We start from the raw sequence: 18773 nt of genomic DNA on the forward strand, positions 1-18773 counted from the left end.
CATAGTGAGACATAGTGTGTTTAGCAGCTTAGCAGTGCAATGTATGAGTCACTGCCCTGCAGGAAAGAGTGTTATTAATGGTAAAACTCTGCACAAACTGTGTGTGATTTTTGATTATCTAATAACCATAATATTTCAGGGTAACACTGCCATAGAGATATTTTTCATCTTAGCAAGTTAGAGGCATAGAAGTCCAGGAAGAGTTCTGTAGAATAAGACAGATGAGTAAAATGGGACGCTGCTGCCACCTCCTGCAGAGATTAGAACATTGCCAAAGTGTTTCACCATGTACACTGTATCACTGTATCTTTAAGACAGACACCAATTATTCATCATTTTAACTTCTTACATCATTATATGCTCACCATGATAATCAAAAACTTCCATGCACCAGACCTTAGAGTTCTTTACTGTCTTACACTAAGACCCCTGTGAGAAACACTGCCATGACAGTGCTCCAAACTGCCTTCTTAGAAACCAAGGAGAAGCCACGGTTTGGGAGGGTACTGTTGTTGAAAGTCTTGTCATGAACATATGTGATGATGGAGAGAGCTCCCACATAGGCTTCCTCACAGGCTGGCTGGATCTGATCCTCTGGCAGCAAGTGGCTGAACTCACCTGAAGGATCGTGCATGATAAGTAAAGCAGCCAAAACAAGTGGCATGCTAGGTTGCTATGCCACTGTTCACAGTAGACAATCTGTTTAAGGGGTGGTGTTGAAAACAGAAATGGACACCAACGGACACAGAATCAGCCTTCAGGCCTTAAACTCACCTTTATCTCTCAGCTCAAAGGTGTATGAGAATGGAATGCCAAGGAGACGAGCCCAGTCACGACTTGAACCTGAGTTTGCATCTGAGGAAGCAAGACGAGGATGAAGAGGGGAGCTCTTCTTTCTCAGTCAGCAGGAAAGCAAAGGACGATTTCAGTGTGTAATTCTTACAGAGAATTTGTGGAGATGTTCCTACAGTGTAATTCATTCCGTGCACTTTCTTCATTTCTCCTGCTGCTGCCTCGCCGACTGAAATCTTTCACAAAGAACTGAATCAAAAAGGCCTCCTACAGAAGTTTAGAAAAACATTCAGAGATGAACACACTCTCACCAGTTCATCGTAGTTGGGTGCAGAAATCTGAGGGTGTCCATACGGCAGGAGTATGAGCTGCCCCGCGGAGTGAATGGTGAGGAAACACAAGGTCTGATTAACCATCTTACCTACAGGCACAGACAGAGCTCATAAATCCTTCATATAAACCTCTTACAGGATTGTTATTTTCAGTTCAGATGTATGGATTTTTATTGATGTGTTGATTTCATTACCAACAAAGGCCATCACAGCTTTGGCTTCTGGCTCGGACCCTGCTGACGTCCCACAGTAGGTGTTGGAACAGCTGTCAAATGACACACCCACAGCTGGCAGAAGAAGTTAACCAATGTCTTAAATGGAGCTAATATGATATATGTGTTTATAGAACTAACGTATGCAGCTCGAATGATATAAAAGTACAGTATATACTACTCACTTCCCCAGTTGGCATTGAAATTTCTGTTGAGGTCAACACCGTAACAGCTGCCACTGGCAGGAGGGGGGGAGCGAGACTTTCTCCACAGACGGGTCTACACATAAATAACACACACACACATATGAGGCTCATGGTCAGGTATCATGATATATTCCCTGCAGTGTTTGGGGACTCACAGTGTCATTGACCCAGGTGAATATGTACCCATCCACATTGATCACAGGAGTGACATAGATGTCCAGATTCTGCAGCATCCTCTCCAGCTTTTTGTTGGTTTTATAGGAGTTCACAATCTAAGCAAAAGAAGACACTCACTCAAGTGTGTTTACAATATCAAATTTAACATATGTGAGTGTACAAACCTCTTTGACAAACCACTGACAGAATGCAGGAGCGATCCACTCTCGTGCATGGATACCACAGTCCATCCATATCACCTTCTTCTCCCTGGCCTCCATGTTTTTCAGGCCCAACTGGAAGCACATAATTAAGCCAACGTTGGTAAAGTAATTAATGCTGCCTATAAGCTGAGTTAAAGGTCATTTTGACCATGTGATCTTTCTCCATGCCTCTCTGATAAGTGGTTTTCTTGTGGCTAAACAGCTTTTTAGTAACAATCCCTTAACTTCTCATACTTTTTTGGGTACACAACTACAAACATATGAGGTCGGTCAGGAACAGAAATGAACACAAAACAAAACAACGGATCACAACACAAACAAGGAAAATCAAAACACAGAACACTAGCTCATGACAAGTTTCAGTTGTTTTTTGATCTTTGATCTAGAATTTTGTTGTGGCCAAGCAGTGTATTTTTCTTTACCTAAAGGCAAATGTGTTAAATACCTTCAACAGTGTGATGTTTCTTCCCTCATAGGTGCGTCCATACACAGCAGAGGAGACCAGCTCTGGGTTCCCTCTCTCCACATCCTTCATCCACTCATATATCTGCAATTCAGGTTAATCAGAATCCATCTGGCCACTTTTTAAAAATGAAATGATCCTAAAAAAACGCTGGTATAATAACATACATAACAAGCATCTAAGCCTGAATAGCATGGGGAAAACAAACAAACAAACAAACAAAGCAGAACTTCTGTATGAGACTCATACCTCATCCATTGGGTGATATTTGGTGTAGTCATAATTCCTCATTGACTCCAACCCCTCTACTAAACCATGACTGCAAAAGAAAACGTGATTAATACATGATTCTTTCCCTATCATTTGATAGATGGAGGCCTTTTAAAATTATGCTGCATGAGCTGAATCACACAGATGCTTTGGCAAGAAAATAAGCCCTCACAGTAACTCACCCGCGAGACGTCTCTAAACCACAGATTATCAGCAGGAACAAACCGAATACCCACAATTTTACTATTTTCTCCATTTGTGCATTTACACACACTGTTCAGAGACACTCTGCTCCTCACCCTGCTGTCGGCTCCAGTCGCTGCCGTGCTTTTTGTTCAGCATGTTGACCTTTGATCTCAACAGAGCATTTATAGGTGTTTAAACATCTGACACAGTTGTAAACATTGTGGGCTATAAAAGGACACACAAAAAAGAAATTATAAATTAGTTGAAGATTAACTCTTATGAGCCCAAACAATATCTGCACTTAAGCAAGAGAACACACTGTTCTTCATCTACCAATTAAAAATCTGTGTTGCAGCGACAGAGTTAGAAAGCATTGCCTCTGCTTCTGCATTCTGCACCATCAGGAGTTGCAGAATAAATGTGCCATTCATCCCCGTGTATGTGTGTGAGTGTGTGTGTGTTGTTGTTGTCCCCTGTTTCTTTTCACGTGGATAATGTAATTGACAGACGGCTCTCATCCAGGAGAGGGCAGGGGGAAGAGCATAACTAGCTGAGGATGTTGCCTGGATGTGTACTCTTGGACAAATGAGGATTTTGGATTTCTTTGGATTTCTTGAGGATTCCGAAAGACATCTGCGACAGGCGTTGTGATTTTTTGGGGGAATTTATTGTGAAGGACCGCTATCCATTGTTGAACAAACTTTTGAGAGAGGGCCAATGGGTGCTAATTTTACCGTCTGTTGCTGTCGCTACTACCTCAAACATGACAGGGAGGAGAAGAATGCTATTTTGCGGTAAGACAACCTAAATTCTGCTTTAACTTCCACAATGTCTATATATTATCTATAACATATTTTATCTCTTTCCAGTATGCAAACCACCAAACCTTCCAGACCACCCGCACAGTTATCCAGTGATTCCAGCGACAGTGACACAGAAGAGGAGAGCCTTTTTGGGCCATCACCTTCAAGAAGGAACCCGTGGAACAATCAGCAAAGCCAGAAGAGTTCTGTGGATCCGTGGGCCACCACAAAGAGAGCCGGCGACCCTTCTATCAGGCGGGGATCAGACAGAGAGTTACAGGCTTTTATCAGCATGAGAGACCAGGCCGACAAGGCTACAGAGGTGACCGAAAATTCTGAAGCAAGATTAAACATGCATATACACATAAGTGAAGACAACACTAGAACAATGGCACAGATCTGGTGTTTACACTCACTTTGGTGTGTCAGGAAAACACAATCAAGTTACTGAACACTTTTGAGGTCACCTAAATTACAGTGGATTCATACCACCAGCAGATCATTTATCTAGATTCTGGGAAATTACCTAACCTGACATCTACATGCTTGCTTTTGCATGAGTGCCCTGTGGTGCTGCTGTAATTCCAGCCTCTGTCCCCCATCCGATCCATCGGAGCTCTGTAATGTGGTGATCTAATAAGGGTAGAGAACATACAGCATACAGATGACTCTCAAAAGAAGCCTTTGATTCACAGCAGTAAATAAACTTGACCTAGATTCCAGATTAACCTAATATCAAAATTATCACATTAGAAGAAATTAATGCAGTGTTACAAGACGTGCAGCGCTGTGAAGCCATCATTATCCAGTGTACCACATTTATGCTAATGATCGTATTGCCCAGCATCATCTGACCATGGGGCTGGCAACAGCCCAAGTTGAAAGTGCACTTTAGTGTCTGAGGATCCAGCCCCCTTACACTGCAGGCTGTTTTGTGTTTTCACTTGACGATAATTTCTCTTATCATTTCTAATCATAGACTTGGACATAAAAAAAATACTTTAAAACATATTTAACAAGGACATCTGCTCATTTCACCATTTTTAGTTACCATAGCGATGAGTCCTCACCCACATGTACACGTCAGACATTAAGGTTGCCAATTTGAGGAATTACAGGTTTCAGCACACATAATGTGAGCTTTATTTCTCAGCAACACAGTTTACTGTTCCAGCCTATGGCAAAATGTTTATTTTTTAATCAGAAAATGCTAAGAAAAACTTACAAAATCATTATTATTTACATAAATCTCAGTTGCAGTATTCTTTTCAGTCTTTTTACATACAAACAAGTACTTCAATGTTTGTATGCAATATACAGTAAATGGTTTTGTGTGGTGAAATAAGAAGCATCTGACTCCAGTACAGTGCATATAAAGTTTATGTTGCTAATTTAGGGAAGCAAAATGTATGCTGCATTACTCTGCAACTGTCACTGCTTCCTCCACAGAAGGGCTGAGTGAGTTCAGTCTCGAAGTGAGAGTTCAAGTTTGGCAAACATGTGACAGTCTTCATGTTGGGAATAGCAGGCTGAGGGACACAGTGGGCACATTGTGTTAATAAATGAATTCCTTAATAGGGATGTAGGCCAACAGCCAGGGTGGACAGTCCAAAGAGAAGCTTCACAGAGGGTTTCCCAACATGTTTTGGGACTATTTGTAATATTATACCAAATAAAGTTAGGTCTGATAGGTCTGCTGTATTAAAACACAATTAAGTATTTAAGGGGGGGGGCTTACAGACCTGTAGAAGTTACAGCCTCAGCTGTGCAGTTTTAACTCACAGGTGGTTTTAATAACATTAACAATGGCTTCATTATATTCAGGTATCCCAGCAAGCCATGGCAGTGTGACACAGAGACAGCCGGAACAAAACCTGCACAGGACCCGCAGCTAAATGGGATTCAGCCCTCATTATTTTCATACCCGTGCTCTGCTTTCTTCAGTGAAAGGTCTTTTTCCTGCTAAAACAGCACTAAGAGGAGACGTCAAACGAGTTAGACTGTCAGACTTTAGTTTAATCAGTCCACTCAAGTGGAGCCACCTGTGTGGATGGACAGTGGGGACGGCTATACCAGAACATATATTTCATATATAGGTCCAATTTGTTGATTTCATACAGAGGCTCTCTGCACTTCAACCCTGCTGGTAGATTCAGTCCAGTCATGTATGTACTGATACTTTTAACCCTCATGCGTTGTTCGGGACATTTTTGTCCTCTGAGAGAAATTTTTCTGTTTATTTTGGCCATAACTTTGTCAATATGTGGACAAATTGAATCATTTTTCCTCAATAAGCTTAATTTTACATAAATTTTGTTAATATGATTTTAAAATTTTTCATAGGTCAACGGTACACTGTGGGCAAATTTTACCCCCTAATGTGTTGTTCGGGGACAAAAACGTCCCCTAACTTTAACGGTTTTAAAAATATATTAGATAAATATTTTTTTGAAATTTTTTTGCATAGACCTTTTAATTAACTTCAGTTCTAATCAACAGTAGTGAAAAACTCATTTTCCCCCAGGATTTTAACCCTTTAATCACCAATTTTATAAGGGGTGGTGCTGAAAATTGAAAAAAAAACACACAAAATGGCTCATTTTTAATAGAAAAGGTGAATGTGGACTGGATTCTTTTTAACCTTTATTATAGTCTTGGTCATGTCAAACATCAGTAAAAAAATTGACTTTATTGCATTATTAGTTTTTGCACAGCACTGGATTTTCTTTTTTTCTCCCATTTTGTCCCATAGACTTACATTATAAACACACTTTTTTTGACTGCACAGCCATGGCACTAAATAATCATGCATTCTTGATTGTTGGTGGTTTACCCTGTTGGTAGGAGGTAACATTTGTGATTTTTACAGTTAACAACTTAATTACCATATTAACCCTTTACCTGCAGGCCTGTGCTCATGTACTGTAGTTTCTGGCTTAAGTATATGGAGTTATAGGGAGTATTTTAGCACATAATTGTGTGTCTACACACTGTGTGTGTATGTTAGAGAGGAAGAGAGCCATTTGCACACTGTCAGGGAAGGAAAGTCAGGAAAATAAAGTTACTAAGTAAGTGAAGTGTACCTAATTCAGACGTACAACGGCAATGCATAAGCATGTAAAATGAAAACATCCAGGAGTTCTGGCGTCTGAAGTTGTGGATGGGTAAAATAGCTGTTTTTTTTTTTTTTTTAGCTTTCGGAAAACACGTCCTCCAGTAGAGTGACTTTACTTTTAGGTTAGTGTCTCAGTTGAGATCACTGAATTAGTCTAAGTGAGGTCTAAGTGCCCCTTTTCCATGGTGTGTTGCGCTCCACACGACCATACGTACATGTGCATGTTACTAAATAGACACCATAGATAGATAACTTGATAACATAATAAATAATCATTGACTAACCAAATCTAATCTACAGTTTAGTCCCCTACTAAAATTAGTATTAAAAGTAGTTTAGTAAAGTAAAGTAAAGTAAATTTGTTGCAGCCCTAAAAGTAAGTGCCGGGCCCTTTGATGCTGAGAGGTTCAGACTAAACAAAACAAAAACACTAGTGGACTTGCATGCATCCTCCTGGTCATTTAATGGTGACAAGAGCAGCAAGCAGCATGAAGAGAGGATTCACTTGTGCATGAGTGAAGGATTCACTTGTGAACGAATGAAGGATTCGCTTGTGAACAAGTGACGGATCTACTTGTGCAGCCTTCACAGCTTCACAGCCTGGCCCTTCATAGAGCCAGGCTGCACAATCATTTCCAGAGATTGTGCACAAGTGAATCCTCTCTTCATGTTGCTTTCTGCTCTTCTCACCATCAAATGACCACAAGGTCACATGTAAGACCACTTGCCTTTTTGTTTTGTTTAGTCTGCACCTGTAGACATCAAAGGGCCACACGTGCATAGCAACACTTTCTTTGTTTTTGTTTACTATGAAGACTCTGTGGTTGTGTGTACTCACAGACAACAAGATCAGTGTGCAAATGGCTCTCTTCCTCTCTAACATACACACACAGTGTGTAGACACACAATTATGTGCTAAAATACTCCCTATAACTCCATATACAAGCCAGAAACTACACTACATGAGCACAGGCCTGCAGGTAAAGGGTTAATATGGTAATTAAGTTGTTAACTGTAAAAATCACAAATGTTACCTCCTACCAACAGGGTAAACCACCAACAATCAAGAATGCATGATTATGTAGTGCCATGGCTGTGCAGTCAAAAAAAGTGTGTTTATAATGTAAGTCTATGGGACAAAATGGGAGAAAAAAAGAAAATCCAGTGCTGTGCAAAAACTAATAATGCAATAAAGTCAATTTTTTTACTGATGTTTGACATGACCAAGACTGTAATAAAGGTTCAAAAGAATCCAGTCCACATTCACCTTTTCTATTAAAAATGAGCCATTTTGTGTTTTTTTTTTCAATTTTCAGCACCACCCCTCATAAAATTGGTGATTAAAGGGTTAAAATCCTGGGGGAAAATGATTTTTTCACTACTGTTGATTAGAACTGAAGTTAATGAAAAGGTCTATGCAAAAAAAATTCAAAAATATATTTATCTAATATATTTTTAAAACCGTTAAAGTTGGGGGACGTTTTTGTCCCTGAACAACACATTAGGGAGAAAAAAAGAAAATCCAGTGCTGTGCAAAAACTAATAATGCAATAAAGTCAATTTTTTTACCGATGTTTGACATGACCAAGACTGTAATAAAGGTTCAAAAGAATCCAGTCCACATTCACCTTTTCTATTAAAAATGAGCCATTTTGTGTGTTTTTTTTTCAATTTTCAGCACCACCCCTTATAAAATTGGTGATTAAAGGGTTAAAATCCTGGGGGAAAATGATTTTTTCACTACTGTTGATTAGAACTGAAGTTAATGAAAAGGTCTATGCAAAAAAAATTCAAAAATATATTTATCTAATATATTTTTAAAACCGTTAAAGTTAGGGGACGTTTTTGTCCCCGAACAACACATTAGGGAGAAAAAAAGAAAATCCAGTGCTGTGCAAAAACTAATAATGCAATCAAGTCAATTTTTTTACTGATGTTTGACATGACCAAGACTGTAATAAAGGTTCAAAAGAATCCAGTCCACATTCACCTTTTCTATTAAAAATGAGCCATTTTGTGTTTTTTTTTTTCAATTTTCAGCACCACCCCTCATAAAATTGGTGATTAAGGGGTTAAAATCCTGGGGGAAAATGATTTTTTCACTACTGTTGATTAGAACTGAAGTTAATTAAAAGGTCTATGCAAAAAAATTTCAAAAAAATATTTATCTAATATATTTTTAAAACCGTTAAAGTTAGGGGACGTTTTTGTCCCCGAACAACACATTAGGGTAGTGTTTGCGAACAATGCATGAGGGTTAATCCGTATTCTTTTTATTCAGTGCTTTCATGTGCATAAAACGTTATTTGCACAGAACTTTTCTAAGTTAGTGTTGACGTCATACATAAGACCAAGTTTGTGAACAAAGCATCATCATTTCACATAGAAGAAGTAGATTTTGCTTTGTAGGGCATCGTCTTGTTTTAGAATTCTTCAGAAAACCTGTAATTTCTGTGTCACATGGGCGTCACCACCACCGCCCCATGAAGAAATAAACCAGCTATAAATATATTGCTCCATTGTAATATGTCTAAGAATACGATTCTTATAATAATCTTAGAATTATGGCTCACTCACTTTTTTTTCCTAATGAAACTGACTTTATTCTCAGGATTCATGGCTTTAATCTTACAATTCAAAGTTGTCCAAGACATTAAATATCTAAAAGAGCAAAGAGCAACGTCATAATAATAACAATGATCATCATCATTATCATCATCATCATCTCAATATTAATATTAACATTAACTTTCTTTGACTTTATTTTTTACTTTAGAGTTTTTTCTCCCCTTAGAATTCTGACTTATTTTGAAGTCAGAATTCTTTAAAAATGAATGATTTTCTACTCTATGGATCTCATAATGGGTTCTGGATTTTCTCCTTAGTTCTTTACTCTCTTTTTAGGGTTCTTTTTCTACAGTGCTGACTAGAGTTCTTAATTTTACATTTGGTCACGATGCTCCCGTCTTCTCGCTGGTCTTACCCTCTGTGCATTGGACAGTACATATTGCTAATGCAGTGACTATCAGTTCTACACCACTTTTCACAATGCACTGTTGGATACTTCGAGGGCACTACATAGGGTCTAAAAATTGTCACTACACATTCGGACAGCACTACAAAATGGCTAAGACTACATAGAGCCCTATATATACAGTAGTGTGTGATTTTGGACGCAGTCATCGACACACATTATGCTGGGGCAGGTAATCAACTGCAGGTAGAGATACAGAAGGGCAGGGGAAGTCAGCAGAACTGAAAGTAGAGGGGAGATGAGTTTGGTCACAGAACAGAGGATGAGACCAACAATATCCACACACTCATCAGAACACTTCTGACCCACCCACTTTGTATCTGGATGTGTATGCTGTTCATATTGCATTTCATTGTATTAGGTGTATTTAAATATCCATATGTTTATGTGTCCACAGGAATGGGAGCAGCTGAATTATGACATATACACTCTGCGCTATGCCAAGAGAGAAGTCAGAGCTCGATGGAGGAAGATCCTGCTGCAGCTAGGTAAAACACTGTCACACATTCACAATGTTCTCAGCCTGTTCACACTCATCTCAAATTGCTCCTATCACTCATGTTCTTCCCACTGCTCTCCTCCCCTGCAGGGTATCAGTGTGAGGTGGACGCCTTACTGTGTGTGAACTCGCAGCGCCGCTTCAGTCTAGATCAGGAACATCTTCACAAAACCACCGAACTGTTGAAACAGCTGCTGGAACACACCTCTCTGTTCCCACCCGGAACTGGACACCAGACCAGATACCTCTGTGTGATGGTAGACATAATTATACAATTCAGTAGCAGTTTCAGTGACTGCGTGCTTCTTCATATGTGCATAGAAAGCATCTATTCAGTGTCACAACATTCCATCAAGATGCTGTTGTTCCTTTATCTTACTCTTTTGTTCTGGTCATGTCTCTTCCTTGTATCCTCTCATCTTATTTGTGTTCCTCATCTCCCTCCAGGACCGCCTGGTGTCTCTGGACAGCGCTGAGGACTTTGTCAGACTGGCAAAAGAAAAATATCCCAAAAAAGAAGCCTGAGAGACAAAGACAGAAAAAAAGGAGGAGCAATGTACTTACAGAAGCACATTTTATTGTAATGTCCAATCACTGTTAAACTGTATGTCCTGCTGTACAAAAATGTATTCCATATTTTAATTTATTTGTTATTTTAACAGTTAGACTCTCACTTTTATAGTATTTTTGTCCCACTGTGATGCAGATGTTTTTTGGCATCTGTATTAAATATCATGCAATTTGCATAAACACCTAATTTTTCTTTGTGAGTATTTCAGTGTCTAACACCCATGTTTTCTTTTTAAATATCTTTTAATAATAGTGATGATAACAAATGTTTTTTTTGTGTGAAACTGAAGTGTTTTGTTGCTCATACTGTGATTTTTAAAATATACTCCATACTCTCATATTTTTGGGTTATCTGTCAATGCATTACCACTGTTTGTCCATAAGGTGGCAGTAGAGCCACAATTCAATGAGTTACACTGGAAGAAAAAAAGTATTTCACTCCAGTGTCACTTCATTCATAAAGATAATCCTTTACCAAAATAAAGGAAATATTAAGGTGTACAGTTTTTTTTCTGTGGCATTCAGGATAGCTTTAAATTGGATTTAGGAATGTTTTGATGCAGTAATGTGCATGGTATCAGTAATGCAGTCTATAGGAAATTAAACTTCCCTTTCTTCAACATTTGTGCAGGATGCAGATATATTGTCTCATCCTGGCTTTTTATCAAAACCAGTTTTAAATAAAAAGTGAAACTGTCAAACACACACTTCACACACATTTGGGACAGCGCAGATTCAAAGCCTGTGAGACAGTTTCATACAATTGATGATTGTGCACACATTCATGCTTGCTCGCACACGCAAAGAAAGAAAGTTTAGCCTGACCCAGATATTGTTCTCTCTGAGGCCCCCCTTTCCAAAGTTTGGGAAACAGATGTGGAACTAAAAAGAAGGGGGACGTTGGGGGAAGGGGAGCAGTATGAGATGCGGACCAGTGGTCTGGCAGCATTGAAAGGCATTGTGCTGCATGCACCTTTTTCTCATTAAACCATCGTATGTGTGTGTGTGTGTGTGTGTGTGTGTGTGCATTCTGCATCGATGAGTGCTTACATCATTCTCCAGACGTTCACTAAAGTATTTGCCTCACACACACACACACATACGGTATGGAGAGTGACTGACAGTGATCATGGTGTTTTATGGTCTGAAAAATGGCAGAAATGATCGTGTGAGTGACTATATGCAAGATTTTAAAAAACACATTACTGTGTGCCCACTTAAAGGGTCAAAGGCGTGTGTGTGTGCTTGTGTGTGTGCTTGTTTGCATATAAAAATCAAACTTTCCAATAGCTGGTGAGTGGTCAGGGTGAACAACACATTACAGTCACAAACACTCAGACTTCCAGGCCGTGACTCCTTGGTATGGTCAACAATTTTATGAGTAGGGTGTTGTCCACACACACACACAAATATGCAGCGTAAGTGGTAAGCAATGATCTTTTGTAGTTATGTTTTCAAGAACATCTGTATTCACTCTTTTTATTGTTACCTTTTTTTAAATGTATTTTACCACAAACTATGTCAGAAAGGGTTACTAATTTTAAGATTAACATACAGAAATAATGGTCTGAATACAGTATTTAATAATTGTATTTCTCATTCTTATGTCTCCACCATCATGCAGGTTTTGTTTTTCCTTCCACACCCTCCACCTCTTCCAAAAACTAATAAACACAGACGTGGTCCTGAGTGTCACTGAAAACCAAAGACCTTTATGTTTATGTAAACTGCACTGACTTCTGTATCTTTACTGATGAATTATAACGTGCCACTTGGATTTGGAGGTTGTACAGTTCATTTAAAGGCCTGAATCTTCTAAATACAATTAAACAACTTAAATATAAATGAGTTATTATGACTTTTCTTGGACTTTTGACTAAATATCAGTCACCTTTACAGCTGGTTGTTGCATTAACACCTGTAGGTTTGAAGAAACGGCATCACCACACACGCAATGACTCAGTGGGTTATGTTATACACACACTGAATGGATTTCCTCGTTAGATAGTGTACCATGTGTGCAGGAAAACCACATAAAATATGAAATATGACAGGTTTTCATTTACAGATGCCTCATTTTAACCCTCTCAGTGCTTCCATTGTTTATCTCTGAGGGTAATTCATGATAAGACAGCGCTGACAGCAGCGTTACACCCATGCACGCAAACTTTAACAGACATGCAGGCATGCGCACACACACACACACACACACACACACACACATTCACACAGTAATTTGTAACGGATGTTTAGAGAACGGAGCAAATAAATCAGGCGATGATGTCCTGACCTCTGTGAGCGCAGACAGAAGGTCAGATGGCAAGAGTGTGTTCGGAAAAAACGATATTATGCTGCTTTCAAGTCAAAACTACAATTATTGTCTGTGAGACAAAAAGTTTTAAGGCAGCATCTCTCATCAGATCTAAGCTGAGCTAAGCTTTTTAACTAAAAGCATGTTAATGAACAAGTGTTTGACACCGCAGTCATGCAAGCTTAATAAATAATGCAGAATACACACACACACACACACACACATCACAGATGGGTTGAGAAAGTTTTGCGGCAGGGCAGGGTGTGTACAGCATGTCTGTGGTCATCAGCGGTAGATCAGTAATTACACAACTCCACTGATGCTCCTAAAATATCCAGATTTATTTCCCTCAAATTAAAGAGACAATTAAAGGGGCATTATGTATTATTACACTTATTGATATTGCCCATTAGTGTATTGGTGGAATAAGTGACTGGAAATCATCTTTTTACTGCTGTCTAGGAGATCTAATAAAGGATTACAGCTGACTACAAGAGCACACACATCACACATGAGCTGGTCCATTAATCCATCCAGATGCAGCTATGAGTGTGTGTGTGTGTTGCAGTGTTCAGTGATGTGGTTTTGGGTGTACAAGTGATCTCACACAGCTGTCAAGTTGCCTTCCACCCCAAACCTGCCAAACGCTCCTCACCATGTGTGGACTTTTTTTGTCCTCACTGTGTATGTTTTCCTGCGCATCCTCTGCTGCTAAACGCCAGTTTTGGAAATAGCCCTGTCACAGGAGCGATTGTGGGTGGCTGGTGATGGCAGGGCAGATGGAAATCAGCACTCAAAATGTGATCATCTATGTTCAGGATCTCTTGGAGATAAACTAGTAGAAGAAAGACAAAACAAAAGTGAGCAAAGAGCTCTTGAGTAGATCCTTTTTGTCATCTTCATCCCCCACTTCTTCCTAAGCCAGACAGTGATTCACTCCACCGCTCTTGATCACCTGGCTGGGTTTTCCTTTTCGTCAACACTCATCTAATGCTCAGTCAAACTAACCTGACCCGCAGTCATAACCACATAAGAGCCCCACACTAAAACACACTCATCATTCCTCTACTGTGAATCAGAGGCTGGATCAGCACGCTGCACTGATGGTGTCTGCACAGGAGAAGCTTCCTTTTGTCATAAGAGACGTCTTTAAGTGATGTCATGCACAGATGGAAGAGCAGGGAACATGAACACACAGGTTTACTTTGTGCACAGCATAAACAGAAAATAGTCCAGTGTTTAAGACATCACTAAACAGATGTGTGTGCATCCACCACAGCTGGGAGGTTACACACAGACACAGCTCTGGAACACTAATAGGAATCTAATTCTGATTCCATGATCCTATCTACCGCAGCCCGCAACATTGACTTCATATTCTATGTCTGTCCTTTCAGCTATGTTTCCAGCTGAGTGCTTTTTATAACTATAATGATGTATTGGAATGAAGTAGAGTGAAGTATAAACAAAAAGTCCTGTGTTCAGGTTGAGTCTTCCATTTTTGTCACTGTATTGCCTCATAATGGGAAATGACTAATAGCATGAAAGGTGAGCACAAAGGTCCAATTACTGTAACTACAGATATGTCACAAACACATGGTATAGGCATGTTTGTCCAACGTGTAAGGATACATTGATTGATTAATCATATACAATCAATCAATAACACAATCATCAGGTGCAGATCCAGTAGACTACAGCAAGAGAGACCAGCTAAAGTTGCACATGGCGTCCATTTACTTTTGATCACATAGTGCATTACTGTGGGTGTACTCTGGGCCAGCAGAGTACAGTAATACACATGGATACGTGTTTTCCAGTGGGTTTTTTTTTTGGTAAATTTTGCTTAGACATGCATCTTTGTTGTATCAGCCTACCTGACCCATACACATTAGTAACTAGTTCCTGAAGAAAGCCCAGTTAGAATCACAGCTTCAGGGGAATGCTAATTCTGTCATGGTTTTGGGTTTCTGTTGTATGTTGTGTTTGGTTTTAGTAGTTACTGTATCTTTTCTTTGTGTGCCATGGTTTGTTTTACTTCCTGTCTGTCGCTGTGATTCCCTGATTCCCTCTCTTCACTGGTGTCTTGTTACCCTGGCTGGCTCTGTGTATTTAGTCTTTGCTCTCTGTCAGGTTGTCTGTTACCCCAGCCTACACGCACAGACGTCCATGTTCTCTGTTGATTCATTGCCCACATTAGCTGAAGCTGGTATTACGTTCTGCTCCGTTCCCTCCACTCTTTCCAGCAATATCTGCAATTGTCATTAAAAGCAAAGACGTTATGTAATCACTGTTAGTCTGCAAAAAAAGGAGTCTCCAAGACATAACCTTTAATAAAATGCGTATTCTACATACAGCTTTAAGGATGCATTTATTAGGGTAACAGCTTAGATAAACCATGAAGCTTGATCTTACCTGGCTACATGCGGGTCCGTAAAGGACTTACTATGGTAGCCAAAAAATGGCTGATATGGTTGTTGCAGTTGCAGATGGGAGAAGTTTTCCTTTACCATCATCTTTAGTTCCTAAACCAAGCCCAACTGAAAATAAGCATGTTTTACAGAGTAGCCTCCTAATTTGCTAACAATCGACATATTCAAATTAATTCAAGACGAGCTGGAGCCATGACGTTCATGTAGTTTCTGCTCAAAGCTACCACACATCAGTATGACTCATCTGTCGTGGTGTTTGATGAAAGGTCCTATCATATTTCTGTCCACTCATCACTGTCTCTTTTCATGTCTCATCATGCTAGAAATTTTCAAAAACTATCTTTTCACAAAAATCTGGATTATACTGTGTTCAAAAAGTGTTCCAGAAGGTTTTTTAACACTTATATTGCCTGAAACATCTTCTCCATCTGTAGATACTACAGTAGGGATGTGAGCAAGAGACTTGTTCTGAAGAAATTGGCACAGACCTTGCTACACAACTATCATCTGCTGATTGTTGTGCTACACATCTGTCTGTCTCTGTGTCTGTTAGGTAGAGGGTGCAGTTTTGATCTGGGACTCAGGCCTGACTCTGCAATCTCCACTTTTCTGTGACTCACCGCCCAGAAATCCACTCTGGTAGGTCTGTGCACACACACACATACACGCAGACATGACAAATAATGGGCTTCCACCGTTATGAGCTCATTGAAAAACAGCTGCCATTTGCTCGCTGAGGTCAAATAAGGGGGAAAGCCTTAATGTCTCACTGACTGCCTGTCTCCTTATCTGACTCCATTCCTTTACGCTCCCATATTCTCTGTTAAACTCACTTTTATAGCTGTAGTCAAGAGACTGGCAATAATGTCTCCACAACAAACAACTAACAGATGTCAAATCACAAACTACTTTGTATGCATGAGTGTACCTGCAATGCTTTAAAGCCAGCATCATCTGCCTGCCTGCGTTTTTAGCTAGTATTAGACTATTACTGTCAACAGATAATACTGAACAGGGTCTATCCTTTAATAGTTAACATTTGATCACAAGAAAGAGAGGGTATTTTCGCAGTAGCATGTGATCCCCTCAGAACAACAATGTTTTTCAAATGTTTTTATGCATTAAAACGACCTTTTCCTAACCCCTTTACCCTGGTTTCAATGTCTACAACTGACCAATAGTATGTTATGACAATTTAACTGTGATTAAACTAAGTTGTGGCTGAAAACAAAACAGCTTGTTGTCTCAGGGGCCCTCAACCCCAGACCCCTGAGTTAAAGCACATCCCCCATTTGCCCCCACTGTCCCAAAACAGTGTCCTTACTTGGACTTTTGTGGCTGTATCGTCCTATAAACGGATAACGTTGGGCAACATGTTCCGTAAATGTAATATATTGTTTAATGTCAGACCATACGCCCATCTGTTCTGTTAGCATAATGTGTCGTATCTGGTGAATGTATTATCACCTAAATGTGTTTGCATGAGGATGTGTTGCTCTGTGATGATGTTGCACAGACCCATCATTCAAATACCATTGTGTGTGTGGTTGTGTGCATGTTTTCAGTTGGCTCATCAGCCTATCTGACTCGAAAACTTTGCTCCTCCCATCCCTCTGGGAGGAACACATTAGAAACACACACACACACAGGGGTAGACCCATCTAAAAGGGAAGCTTTTCCCGGTGTGGTATGGTTAAATGACAGAGCATGAGCTCAGCAGTGGTTAAGCAGAGGGAACCAAAGGGCGAAGAGGAAAGTAGAGTCAGCTGCTTGGACGTGAAGGCCGAGAGGGAGCGATACTAAAGCCACACCTAGGACACCATGAGATGAACAGATGCAGATGGAAAAGAAGGCGCTCTTATGCTCCTCAGATTGGACTTTTTTAACACACACGTGCTTCTATCATGTGAAAAACTCATGACTGCTGGTTTTAGTGCTCCAAATCAAATATTTCCTTGAGTTGTGCGCAGACTCACAATAAAGTTTTTAATTGCATCTTCTCATAGAAATATTGGCACATCTTAAATCCTATTTCCCCTCTCTTCTTCTGCCCACACTACTTGACTCCTCTCTACTCTGTGTGAACTCACGTCTGGGTTGATACAGGACTTACGTATATGAACCACCCCCATCCCTGCTCTAATGTCCCACAGTGGGATCGGAGTGTTTAAGACAACACAGCAAGGGAGTCTTTGGTTTGTTATTTCTGGCTATGATTCATAAAGCCTTTAGCATCATAAATGAACCATGACTGGCTCCAGGTCCCTCAAAAGGGATCTCACATTCTCACTGACATCATGCTGGACTGAATCTAACAAGAGATTACATTTACATGTGTAACTGGAAGAATCGTGCAGAATCGCTCTATCACTGAAATTGAAAAGGGGGGACCTTAATGTAAACCTTGACAGGTGCTACTGCTGTTCCTCCTCTCTAAATATTTATATGGTCAAGGATAGGCCTATTGAGATATGATGATCAGTAATCACTGTACAACAGCAGAGTATCCTTGACCTTAGAGGAAGTTTGGAAGGCCTGGCTATCTCTAATGTGGAGGTGGAGGGTGAGATAGCAATGGGAGCAGGCGGAAGATGAAATTAGAGACAAGATGGAGGAGGGAGAGGAGCAGAGGAAGTGGCTGGGGATAAGATAGTTGTCCAAAAAAAAAAAGAGAAGAGGAGGAGGAGAAGGAAGAGTAGGAGGGAGCCGGCTGATTGTAGGCAGAAGGTTACTCTGGCAAACTTCTGACCATATGACAAGCTGAGAAATCCAGGCCCTGTGGTGTTTTTTTGTTAACGTTTTTAAAGCCACGGGGTTCAACTGAACTACAAAGCTGCAGCTTTTCTTTCTTTTTTTTTAACTTGGCTAGCCTCCACTTTCATATCAGCAACATCTGAGAGAGGAGTCATGTGAGGGCTTGTGTTTTTAGGTCAGTGCAATTAGCCAACAGTTTGTGTACAAGTTTTAAATGTGAAGCACCAGAAAATGTCAAAATGTATAGGATTATATTATTTTCCTATTTAATCAGATACTTGGAATTGGAACCCTTTGCTGTGTCTCACCTGAACTAATCAAATGCTAGGAGGCTTTTACATTAGCTCAGTGCAACACTATATGCAACATATTTCAAGTAACTGACCTACAGCTAGACAAGAGCAATTTGTTTTT

The 18773-nt window shown here is 39.9% G+C and overlaps 2 protein-coding genes across 2 annotated transcripts; one reads left to right on the forward strand and one right to left on the reverse strand.

The window, feature by feature from the left end:
• Positions 1 to 238: 238 nt before the first annotated feature.
• On the reverse strand, positions 239 to 2979 carry LOC114426560 (carboxypeptidase O-like). Its single transcript, XM_028394057.1, has 11 exons — positions 2838 to 2979; positions 2635 to 2704; positions 2368 to 2469; positions 1884 to 1994; positions 1698 to 1814; positions 1522 to 1615; positions 1319 to 1411; positions 1104 to 1213; positions 944 to 1028; positions 775 to 855; positions 239 to 618 (listed from the first exon to the last, which is right to left on the reverse strand). The coding sequence occupies exons 1-11, from the start codon at positions 2909 to 2911 to the stop codon at positions 416 to 418; spliced, it is 1140 nt and encodes a 379-aa protein (XP_028249858.1). The 5' UTR covers positions 2912 to 2979; the 3' UTR covers positions 239 to 415.
• A 501-nt stretch (positions 2980 to 3480) lies between these two features.
• On the forward strand, positions 3481 to 10850 carry LOC114426758 (melanoregulin). The gene is made up of 5 exons (XM_028394366.1): positions 3481 to 3635; positions 3711 to 3966; positions 10191 to 10281; positions 10383 to 10549; positions 10740 to 10850. Exons 1-5 carry the CDS (start codon positions 3559 to 3561, stop codon positions 10815 to 10817), a joined length of 669 nt encoding a protein of 222 aa, XP_028250167.1. The 5' UTR covers positions 3481 to 3558; the 3' UTR covers positions 10818 to 10850.
• Positions 10851 to 18773: the final 7923 nt, after the last annotated feature.

Source organism: Parambassis ranga, chromosome 21 (assembly GCF_900634625.1).
Source record: "Parambassis ranga chromosome 21, fParRan2.1, whole genome shotgun sequence".
Classification (NCBI taxonomy): Eukaryota; Metazoa; Chordata; class Actinopteri; family Ambassidae; genus Parambassis; species Parambassis ranga.

Bases quoted from the DNA above. Each gene is read 5' to 3' on its own strand.
- LOC114426560 (XM_028394057.1), bottom strand. From the start codon at position 2,911: ATGGAGAAAATAGTAAAATTGTGGGTATTCGGTTTGTTCCTGCTGATA. The intron at 2,470-2,634 runs GTATGAGTCTCA...CCTGAATTGCAG, and splicing joins AATATCACCCAATGGATGAG to ATATATGAGTGGATGAAGGA. The intron at 1,815-1,883 runs GTTTGTACACTC...TCTTTTGCTTAG, and splicing joins GTCAGTGGTTTGTCAAAGAG to ATTGTGAACTCCTATAAAAC.
- LOC114426758 (XM_028394366.1), top strand. From the start codon at position 3,559: ATGGGTGCTAATTTTACCGTCTGTTGCTGTCGCTACTACCTCAAACAT. The intron at 3,967-10,190 runs GTGACCGAAAAT...ATGTGTCCACAG, and splicing joins AGGCCGACAAGGCTACAGAG to GAATGGGAGCAGCTGAATTA. The intron at 10,550-10,739 runs GTAGACATAATT...ATCTCCCTCCAG, and splicing joins CCAGATACCTCTGTGTGATG to GACCGCCTGGTGTCTCTGGA.